This window comes from Odocoileus virginianus, chromosome 7 (genome assembly GCF_023699985.2).
Source record: "Odocoileus virginianus isolate 20LAN1187 ecotype Illinois chromosome 7, Ovbor_1.2, whole genome shotgun sequence".
Taxonomy (NCBI): Eukaryota; Metazoa; Chordata; class Mammalia; order Artiodactyla; family Cervidae; genus Odocoileus; species Odocoileus virginianus.
This window is the reverse complement of record NC_069680.1, coordinates 74,596,951-74,609,029: the sequence shown is the minus strand read 5'-3', so window position 1 is coordinate 74,609,029 and position 12,079 is coordinate 74,596,951. Positions and strand designations below refer to the sequence as shown.

At 35.2% G+C, this 12,079-nt stretch overlaps 1 protein-coding gene across 2 annotated transcripts in view; it reads right to left on the bottom strand.

Annotated features, from left to right (window-relative positions):
* Positions 1-12,079, bottom strand: part of BMPR1A (bone morphogenetic protein receptor type 1A) — a 141,059-nt gene that overhangs the window by 16,054 nt on the left and 112,926 nt on the right. For both annotated transcript variants that reach the window (XM_070470971.1, XM_020915034.2), the window contains 4 exons: positions 11,852-12,014; positions 9,879-9,981; positions 3,843-3,939; positions 3,577-3,676 (listed from right to left, as the gene is read on the bottom strand). In XM_070470971.1, the coding sequence (XP_070327072.1) occupies positions 3,577-3,676; positions 3,843-3,939; positions 9,879-9,981; positions 11,852-12,014 (463 nt within the window). The remainder of the gene's footprint in view (positions 1-3,576; positions 3,677-3,842; positions 3,940-9,878; positions 9,982-11,851; positions 12,015-12,079) is intronic.

Sequence of the window (12,079 nt, the reverse complement as noted above, 5' to 3'; positions counted from 1 at the left end):
CAAGTTGTAAATAATAATTATTGCTGGGGATATAAGAATATACACTCTCTGCTTCACATATGTTTTTCATTTGAATTTATCATTGTAGTTTTACATCATAATGAACAATAAATATACTCTCATTTTTAAAAAGGGAAAAGGAGTTTACGGAAAAGAAGTCAAACAAGTTCATTCTGATATTTTTAAAGGTTTTTGAAAAAAACTTCAAATTATGAAATGTCTGAAACATTTAAACAGTAGAGATTAATTTAATTAGCACATGTGTAAACCATTTAAATTTAATAAATATTAAATTATAATTTTTAAGATATATTTTAAATAAATAAACATTAAAATATTTGAAATTTCCCTGATAATTTCATTTTCTTCTTTTAATCTTAAGAGACAAACACTGTCTTGAAGGTGGCTATAGCCTTCCTATCTATGTATTTATACCTTTGCCATAAAAAGTATATACTTACACACAAAATTTTTCCTCTGGATACTATACTAATTTCTATAAATGGCATATGCTGTAGTAATGTTCTACATCCTGTATAAAAAACTCCTTATGTGTTACGTATTTATCCATGTTGACACATGTTAAAAAACCAGCTCATTTTTACTGATGTTCAGCGTGTCAGGCATTGCTCTGTGACTTACTTCAACTTTATTAAACTCCTAAGAGATAAGTTGCAGTGTTTCCTTTTTACAAAAGAGGAAACCATAGGCCCATGGCTCATCATATGTTGCAAGTCAGACAGTTGGCTAATTATTCTCCAATACTGAGGCAAGACCCTTCTGAGTGCTAAAGCCCCATGAATTATGAGGTTTTCAAGTCACATAGCTGGTGGGAAGAGACACTATTCACAGCCGTGTGTGAGCACTGATAATAGTTTCCTTCGATCTTTTCAGGCGATCTTTCTCAGCCTTACGTGGTTTTCTCACTTGAAATCACTGACCAAGATCAGCTGAATATTCTATGGGACCATTCTGAAGATGTCTGTAGAGTTCTTTCTCTATGAAAACTCTCTCCAGCACTCTCTACCTACGAACTATAGCTGCTGCTCTTGCCCCAGACTCTCAGCTGTATCTCCTCGACTCAGAGTGCCTGCTGGGCTCCACGTGAGTTCTTCCTGGGTCCTGGAATCAGAAATTCTTTTCAGGGAGTAAGCTGGGCAGTAACAAGACTCACCTCATTTGTTTCCTGCTGCTCAGGGATCAGTGTCCTTCACGGCCTGACTGGCAGCTCTTAGTACGTGATTAGGGCTTACTGATTACAGGTTTCACTGTAAAATAATCTGCTTAAGCCATTTCATTGGGCTTACTGGAGGCAGAATATTTAGGTCTTTTTTTCTTGGGCCAGATGGATGTTCCCTAAGAATAATCTTCTTATACGTTATCTAGAGGGAACAAGCTTGGCTAGCACAGTTCTGGACGGCTGAGGAACCCAGAGATTAGTATGTAAATATTCACTTTACCTCCTTATTTTCACTATACCATTTACCTCACCCTCAGTAATGGGACACCACGGATGAGAACATTTTTGCTCTTTCCCCGAGACAAAACTTCTAGCCTTTTGTTTATGATCAAAGTCACATGATCATTCAGAATAAGTACAGGAATCTCAACATCAGTGGTATCTGACAAACAAAATGGCCCACAAAATTTCTCACCTTCTGGTACACCTGTCCTTGTTTAATTCCCTTCCATAAAGCACCAGGGCTGACCTGGGTGACCAGCAGAATATGGATGGCAGAAGAGATGGTGTGACTTCTGAGTCTAGATCACATAAAGCATGCATCTTTCACCTTGGTCTCTGGACCACTCACTCTGCATGGGAAGCCAGGCTTCCTGCTATGAGTAAGCTCATGCAGGCAGCTCTGTAGAGAGTTTCGTATCGGAGGAACTAAGGTCTCCTGCCAACTTGTGAGCCTTGAAAGTGAGCTACCTTGGAAGAGGATCTGTCAGCTCCAGTCAAGCCTTCAGGTGAGTGCAGCATCTGCTGACATCTGACTGAATGTCATGAAAGATCCTGAGCCACCCAGTCAAATCATTCCTGAAGTCCTGACCCACAGAAACAGTGAGTGGTAATAACTGCTGTTTCAAGTCACTAAGTCTGGGAGTGGTTTCTGAATATAGTATTGCACAACCAATACAGCATCTGGCCTTCTAAAAACAGACTTTCAGGCAACCCTCTCAGTTTTCTCGTCGCCCTCAGCTTAACTTCCAGAGGTAACTAGCACTGCCAACTCCTGAACTTCGTGGGGGATTTTACAGCACAGATTGGCTGCTGTTTGTCTTTCTCGACTTCTAGCCTGGGATTCAGATATTTTAGGTCTATACGCATCCATAAGCTTCACAGATTCCACAGCTTTTTGCTGTCATCTTGTCTCTGTCCTAGTTGAACAAAAAATTTTACAACTCTTTACTGCTGTTTTAGTGAAAGCAGCAAAAGTAAAAAAGGGTGCTCTATCTATCTCTGCCAGTATAACAGGTAAAAAATAATACCTCAGTATGATTTTAACTTATATTTTTCATGAGTATTCTTGAGTCATCTTTTTCTTTTAAGAGCCATATGTACTTCTATTTAAACAAACCATATGTTCATTTGGTGGGGGGGGCCTAATTACCGAATTTTTTTTCTTTTTATATTTGAGAAATCAGCTCTTTGTAATATAAGCAGGGGATATTTTTCACTGTTAGACTGTCTTCTGACCATTTATAGTGGTTTCTACTACATAGTAAAGTTTTATTTTTATGTAGTTGACACCGTCAATCTTTTCTTTTTTAATTTTAAGGGGGTTTTTTTGGCTTGTAAGTTTTGTGTCAGATTCAGATTATTTTAAAAAACTATTCCAAGGTTTGTTCTAGTATTTTAATCATTTCACTTTATATGTGTAAACACATATACATGTGAATTTTATATCTATATGGCTAAATCTGGCTAAACTTTATTTCAGTGTACAGAACTGACTCAACTTCATTATTCTCCATATAGCTATCTACTCCCAAATCCATTTACTGACTAAGCCAACTTTTCCTTAGTAATCTGAAATGTTACCTTTATCACATACTAACTTTATATACTTGGGTCTACTTATAGGTCTAGTAGCCAGTTCCACTGATCTCTCAGTTTATTCATATATCAGTCAGATAATGTTTTATTATGAAGTTTATGCCCTCCTCTTATCCTTTTCACTTCTGGCAACTGTCTTCTGAAATCATTGACCAAATGCAAATAACTCTGAACCACCAAATAACTAAAGAAGGGTAATATATAAAGTTGATTTCCTGGGATAGGTTTTGAATATTCAGCCATAAAAAAGTTCAGTATTCTATAAATAAGGAAATCTTAAGTATTCGTGAACATAACAAGAAGTACAATGTTGTGTCCAATTAATTGACTGGTAGTAAGGTCCTCTGTTCACTGAAGAAAACTATAATACCACTAATTAAAGGAAATATAACCAGAGAATACAAATTAATGGTTTCTGAAATATATTCAGTGTCAATGGTTTCTGCCTACTGGCTTTAAGAACAACCATTTATATCTACTATTCAACAAAATACTTTGCATCAAAATAATTATCTTACTTGTAACAAAAGCAGCTGGAGAAGATGATCATAGCAATTATGCAGACAGCCATAGAAATGAGCAAAGCCAGCCATCGAATACTGCCATCGAAAAAGGGACCTGACAATGGAAATAAACAATAAAAAGATGTATTATCTTTCTATTACATCTTAAAAGGAAAAAAATAACTTGTAGTGTTGAACTCTAGAAAGCCTGTTTATTGTTAAAATCACAGAAAATAGTTTACTGAGATTTACAATGACTGCACTTTTCTCTGCTAACCTACCTATAACAACAGGGGGCAGTGTAGGTTGTAAATACTGGTTACATAAGTTGGTCCGACAACATTCTATTGTCCGGCGTAGCTGGGCTTTTGGTGAATCCTAAAGGAAGAAAATTAGAAATGATTTGATATATGAGATTGATAAATAACTTTTAAAATATTCATAAAATACAATTTCTAATTCAGTGGGTGAAAAGGACCTGCCAAGTTTATGTGTGAAAAATGATATGGAAAAATTTGAATCTGTGGTGAAATGGTATTATGAAGACTCTAAAATTTTTTTTTCTAAAGAAGAATGTATTATGTGGTGTCTGAGAACACTAGTCTATAACTTCATTACAAATAAACAAAAGTGTACATATATTTTTAACCCAAAGTTTGGCATTTCTTAAGATATTACTATATATTATTAATAAAACAGTAAAGTCATGAGATCTTTTCTTAAAAAAGACGGGGTAAAACATTTCATTACAATGACAAATTAGTAGGGTAAATATGAACTCATGGTAGTACCGAGACTTAGATGGATGAGACTAAAGATCTGACCAAAACGTGGAGTGCGTCCTGGGCCAAATAAATTGCACATTATAAAAGGTAGTCAAATAGGCAGAAGATAACAGATGATTTTGCATATAACAACTATGTTGAAAATAATGAACCTGATACAGAAGAAATTAAGTGTATGTGGTGAGGGTAAGGGCAAGATATAGAAACAGTACTTCTGATAGTTTTTAGAAACCACTAACCAGATATGTGTCCCTAATAGATCAGAAAATGAGCCCAGGAAAAGACTGCAGTCATGGGAACAGATGTCAACAATTATATGTGAAGTTTTATTTAACCAAAAATATAGTATTTGAGAAGTTTTTAACTTGAATGCTGACATTTCAGCACTGCCTGGAAGAAGTGATCTAGACCAAAACAGCAACAGAAAGGAATTGTCTGTCATTATAAAAATAGCAAGAATATAAGCAGAAATTAACCATGAGAGTCTTAAATATCAGAGGGCCAGAAAGGGGAAACCTCGGCATAATTGGGTATTCCTGTTAAAAAGGTGAATAGGACATTTCATAAGGGAATCTATATGGGATTCTATAAGGGACTTGAGAGTCCCCATAGGAGAAGATGGGTCAAGAGTATTTGGAAACCTTCAAAAGCACAAGTTTTACATTTTAACTGAATTTTAAACTTTCTAACAAACTATTACTTTTAAATTATCATAAAAAGAGACAAGGAAGACATGTCAGAAGTTACACAAGTGATTATGGGGGAAAAAAAAATCCCGGATCTAGAGAAAACTTACATGAAGGATGGAATGAAGAGTACAAGTTAAAGATGAATAAAAAGAAGTGTGATGCATCCAAGAATAGTCCCAGTATGCTAAAGTTCAAAATGAGCTTAGCCTTGCAGGACAGAAAATACAAAGAAAAATCAGCAAAGGGTTTTTAGCAGTGTTAGAAGAAAGACTACCAAGCAACAGGTGCAGTATTGCTGACAAAATAGTAGGTAATGGAGGACAAAGAAAAGAAACATTTCCTTAACTCTTGCTTTGCTTCAGTCTTCTCTATCAGGGATGATTACAGGTATGACGAAGGCAGACCAAACACCAGTAAGTGGGACTGGTATCCCAGAAGTATGCAGAGACCCTACAATGTTTCTGTGTTCTGTCTGAATTCCTATCTTCTAAGCTCCAATGCTTTGGCCACTTGATGCAAAGAGCCAACTCACTGGAAAAGACCCTGATACCGGGAAAAATTAAAGGCAGAAGGAGAAGAGGGTGGCAGAGGATGAGATGGTTAGATAGCATCAACGACTCAATGGACATGAATTTGAACAAACTCTGGGAGACAGGATAGAGGAGCCTGGCATGCTACAGGCCGTGGGGTTGCAAAGAGTCAGATATAACTTAGTGACTGAAGACCACAACACAAAGCTAGATGAATTATTATCACAAGAAGACGAGAGCACTGGGAAGAAGGCTGAAAGAGGTACGATTCAAAGATTTTAGAAAAGAGGAGTGTCGTAAACTAGATAGCTAAATGTTATATTACTTTTAAAAGGGAAAGAAAGACTTTGCCAACAACAGATTAGAGGCAGCATAGTATTATGAAAACAACAAGGATTCTGCAACCAAATAGCTTAAATCCTAGTTTTGCCATTTATTAACTTTGTGACCCTGAGCAATGAACTTACTTCTCTCTGGGCTTCAGCTTCCTCTCCTGTAAGATGGAGGATTAAAAAATACCTACCTTACAGGATAATTGGGAGAAAATGAGATAAACTGTACCAAGCACTTAACATATTAAATATAAACAGTAAATATTCAATAAATTAATTCTTCTTCCTCTAGTGAACGTGACATGGATCCCAGTCAAGATTCTAGAATAAGTCAAAAATGCTTGCAATCTCTGGGAAGACTCAATGTGGCTTCGCTGAGAATAAGCAACACGAGACTCATATCTTTCTTACACAGGTTAACTATATATCTGGGTAGGCAAAAGTTAAGCGTGTCTAGATTATGATGTTGGTCGACACAACCTTTCTGGTTCCTGCACTCCCCATTGCCATGCCCCACCTAAGTCCACTTGTATCTCTGGTTTTATGTGGGCAATAAAAATTCTTGTGGGGGAAAAAACTCACTTGGCATTCATGAAATAGAGGAGATTCTAACTTACTTGGTAAACCTGAATGGGGGGTGGCGGGTTAGGAGGAGTGTTACAGGAGAAAGTAACTGAAACCAAATTATAATGAATGGCTGTGCGGTTTCTGAGAAATAATTCATCCTATAGGAAGAGACAGAAGAAGCTAGATTTACCCTACAGAGACTGGATGGTGTGAGGGAAAAATCAAGCCCTGAGCAAAGAATGGTGATTATCACTTGAACCTGTTTTGATCCAAACCTGACAGCATGTGAAAGCATTGGGAGGAAAGGCTTAGGTGCCAGCAGAAGAGCTGCTCTGCTCAGGTTAGGTGCCAGGTAAATTAACAGTGATATGTAGCAAGATACACAGAAAGTAACCCAAGTGGTGGTCAGTATTTTTTGTCTGTGTAACCCCTAAATCACCAACTCAGTGGACATGAACTTAGGCAAACTCCAGGAGATAGTGAGGAACACGGAGACCTGGTGTGTTGCAGTCCATGGGGCTGCAAGGTCGGACACAACTTAGCGACTGAACAACCACCCCTCTAAATCAATTCTGAAACACAATGTATTCCCTTTAGGCTAACATCTAAAATTTTTCATTATAAATAGGTGCAAGAATGTATTGATAATACCCTACTTATTGCACATTTTAAAATAAAGTTAATAACTCAAATCTATTCAGTAGCATCTAAATAAAATAGCAATTCAATACCCATTATCACTATTTTAAAAAATAAATGGACAAATTGGAAAATTTTATAGTATTCCTTTTTCTCCTTATGCTATTTCCTTTCCACATGTTCCACAATCATTATGCCCTAATGTAATGTATCACGAGATAGAATTCTCCACCTCAAAAATAAACATATATAAATATAAATTAACCTCTTTTACTTCCTGTGATAGGATGTCTTTAAGTCTTAAAAAACTATTCTGGCTTGATTTATCATCACAATTATTAGTATAAAATTAATAAAAATTACATGTGCATTATAACCTTTACATAAAAAGAAAATTTTATTGGAAAGGTATGAGATAGACAGGACTTAAATAAAACTAGTTCATAAATTCATGGACAATTACTTATTGCTAAAATGAGAAAAGTTTGGCATTTAACTTTATTCCTATTTTTCTCTTTTCCTCTTTTTGGGTGAGTACTAAGATTTTTTGATCACATAAACAAAAAGATGGTAATGGAAGGATTTGTTGTACCATTGTCCCATAATTCTTTGAAGACCTTCTAATCATATGACAAAGATCTATAATAATCCTACTATGAAAAGTTATTTTAAATGAAGCAATTTGGTTGAAAGCAAAAAATGAAAAACTACCAAACATGCAAATATATTTGTTATCCCCATGTTCCCCACACTAAGATTTTGAATTATAACAGCATTTGGGAACTTGAGGATTTACATTTCAGGCCACTAATAAGGAAACTATGAGAAGGTTGATTGTGAAAAGGAAGGAACAGAGAAACTGCTCAAGAAGTTCCAGTCTCAGGCAGATAAATATTAAGCAATAGGATCTATGGAAGTTCAGGGTCTGTATACCAATTCCCTTAAAACTGTCCATGTGCCTAGTGATCCTCATGTACAGTAGCCAGTGTGCACTCAGGGATATGTGTAATTCAGTTGAAAGCCTGCTTTCAACTACATTATCAATATGGTTAAAGCTAGCATTTATTAAGTCCTGACTAAAAAAAAAAAAAAAGTCCTTATTATGTGTCAGTTGTGCTAAACTCTTTGAACATAGGCTGTCTCTTATTTGATTCTTACAGGAACTCCTTCACTAATAAGAAAACAACAAGAGAGTAAAGCTCCTTGCTCAAAGTTCCACAGCTGGTTAAGAGGCAGCACGTCCATCTGAACACACTGTCAAGCTTAATAACTAAACTATACTGATATTACATTCATTTGGGACATGCCTAGTTGAGGGGCCTGTGAGGCACTGGTTGTTACTGCCCAGCTCAGTGCTCTAACCATAGAGAGGTCTTTCATAACATTTTTAAGTGATTAAAAAGTATACTGAAGTGTGGTTGATAAATAAAACTGGAAGAGACAAAAACAAATCAGCATCTCCTGAATCCTGACAGATAAGGGGAAAAGATTAATTTTAATACAATGAGATTTAACTTTGACAACTATATGACAACCATGTAACAAAACTCATTCCACTCTCATTTAGCTATCTGTGTCAAGAAACCCACAGCACCAATGAAGAATGAAAGAGAGATGGCTGAGCAGTAGCATGAATGAAAGATATCAGGATTTCAGCTGACAGAAAACTTAGTATCTTATTTAAGAATAAGGTATGACAAACTTCTAACATGAAATTTTGCTGCATTCAGGAGAAGGAGTTACTAACTCTTTGCTTGTTTTTCCTCGCCAGACTATAGTCAATTCTGCATATTACACTGAGAAATGGAAGAGTGAGCAACTCTAAAACTGATCCTGTATAAGGAGTAGTTGAAGTTATTTTGAACTATTATTTTCATTGGGTAAAAACTATAGTGTATGAGGAGTAAAGTAATACAAAAAGACTTCTTCACATAGTAAAGGGCTACCATGTTAAAAAGGCATTCAATTTGTTCTCTATGATCCAAAGAAGTACAATGGAAGAGAGATATGCAGTCATTTGGAGGAAAAGTTTTCTAAGGATAAGGTCAGGTCATTACTACAAATGAAACAGGTGGGCTTGGGAGGTAATGAGCCCCTCATTGCTAGAGGTGAAGCAAATAGAAAATAGGATGCAATGTATGTGACTGTGCATTCGTGTATGTGTGCAAAGTTTCTATCAATCCTGAGAGTTTCTCACTGATTTGAATAATTTTCTAAAGTAGTTGAGGCTTAAATTTGTTAATAAACAGTTCTCTCTGGAGCAGTTTTCAAGAACAGTGCAAGGATCACCTGGGGCAAAATTATTATACAAGATTTTGAAGAGATTAGGCTTATAACCCAAAGTCATCAATATGTTCATAAACTATTGCTAATCCTCTGACTCCTTTGCTGTGCTGTTAAAGTAACTCCACTGAGATCTCCTTACAAAGGGCTTACCATTTCTAAGTTGTCTCGGAGAGTAATAAAGGTTATTACTCGTCACTTTAAAGTCTTTCTAGTCCATTTTATAATGTACAAATAAGTGTGACAGGATTATTTTTTTACAGGCTTAACAATTTAAAAACAGATGATTTACAACTTTTTTTAAAAGTAAAATAATCTGTAATTTCAATTGACACAATCATATAACCTGAAGTAAGAGCTAAGCTTCCTCCAATGTATTTGTTCCCAGAACACACAGCAATATGCTGACCAGGCACACTTCTCCTTGGGGAGTCAGTGCTTTTCCTGTGGCCCCTCCCTTCTTAATTTCATAGGCCTAAAATTAGATCTTACCTTGCACTGAAAATCAGATCCTTCATATTTCATACACCCTGAAGCTAATGTGGTTTCTCCCTGGTCATCTTCTTCTATGATGGCAAAGCAATGCCCATTAGTTCTAAAAGAAAAAAAGCCAAAAAGACAAAAGATCAACTTTAGATCGGAAGGTACTAATTAAATTTCAGTTTGAATGTGACCAGTTAATGATGGCTTTTAGTGCTGAATAAGAATTACATTCAGTGTAATTTACTGGCAAATCCACATGCATTTTTAAGGCAAATAAAAGTTGTCATATTTGAACTAAAATCTAGAGGTTGAATAAAAATCTAGTGTCAGGCAGTAAAGGATTTCTTTTAAACAAGTCCCCCAAATAGGAAATGCTATTTAACTTTTCTTTGCTAATCATAGTCATGTGATCACAGAAAAACTATTTATAAAACTTTATAAAGTAGATAATCTTTAATGCTTAAAAATATACTTAAAAATAACTTTGTCTCTTTTCATCCATAAGATTTTCTGTATTCCCACAATATACACAATATTATGAATAAAAAAAACTTCTCTGTGAACCATAAAAATAGATTTAATGACAAAGAAAAGTATATTTGGGAAGATCTGAGTAACAATGATCCTAAGAGGCACTTTTTATTTAATGTGATAAGGAAAAAAGGGGAACTTTTGAATAGCTGAATTTTCAAGAAATGTATATATTTGTATTAAATAAAATGTTATTTTAGTATTAGTATGCTAGAATTTTCTCCTAATATATTCAAGCTTTAATGAGTAGAAGAAATAGCTAAAAGATTCTTTGTGTGTCCCTCCTTACTATTCATATCACTAAGTGTATTGTTACAGTTAAAAGAATCTCGCATAATTTTTCATTTTCTGAAATGAGAAAATATTAAGTGCGACAGGATGAAATTCTGTTAGAACTGATCACTAAGTTTTACTCTGGGTTACCCAAAGTGAAAGTGAAGTCTCTCAGTCGTGTCTGACTCTTTGCGACCCCATGGACTGAAGCCCACCAGACTCCTCCGTTCATGGAGATTTTCCAGGCAAGAACCCCTTGAGAGGGTTGCCATTTCCTTCTCCAAGCCTCTAACAAATAGCTCACATGGACCAAGTATGAACTACAGACAAGAAGTCACCTGGTAATATAATAGGGAACACCCTCCTAACACAGATCAACCAGTCTGTCACAGTAAAGTCAACCACTATCAGAACAACAAGTCTAGGATATGGTGAACTATCATACAATTTCAATATTTTGTATGTATACTTCTTGGCTATATATCTGTTCACATTCAAACAGCATAAAAGTATTAGGAAAGTACAAAACAAGTTATTGATTATTATATCTTAATAACAGGGAGATAACTGACTGAGTCCTTCAGGGATTTTTTTTTTTTTTTTTTAACTAGTAAGACAATTAATTCTTCACTGTCCCCTAAGAATATGGGACAGAATTACATGATCATATATAAATATTAAACAGTTAACATAAAATTAAGTAGAAAAATTAAAGTGGTTATATAAAGCAGATTTAGACTAGGGGTTCACTTATAAGAAAATAAAAATTATTTAACTATCACAATGTCATTCTTGGAGACCTGTAAAATATTTCAACCCATTTAGAATTACAAGGTTTATGTGAATTTTCAAGGTTTCTTTTTAATAATCCCTAAGTTGTCTACAATGAGCATCAAGAACTTTCTGATAAAAAGATCACTAAACAAACCAAAAATGACAGATGAATACCAGATTCCTTTTATCTCTTTTAAAAGCGATATTACAATGTTACTCTAAGAAAATAACCATCAATCATTTAATAAATGTTCCTATATAAAGAATAAGAAGCTTTTGGCTCTTTGGAGAGATACCATATAAAGTTAGAGAAAAAAATTTAGACAAAGTAAACGGTTCTTAAAATAATAGCACTAAATGCAAACTTATTCTCGTAACTTTAAGAAAAAGCACAAAATACTTACATGCATGTGTTATTAATAGCATCATCTGGGCAGTGTCCTGAGCAATAGCACTTTAAAAAAGGCAAGGTATCCTCTGGTGCTAAGGTTACTCCATTTTCTGACTTTTTCTGATCGGAGTCTGATTTCATCCCAGTACCATGGAGCATACTGTCTAGACTCTGCCCTGTATTCAAACGTGAAATTGTAAATGAACCATTTCTGAAAATCTAATTCTTTTATTCCAATTTT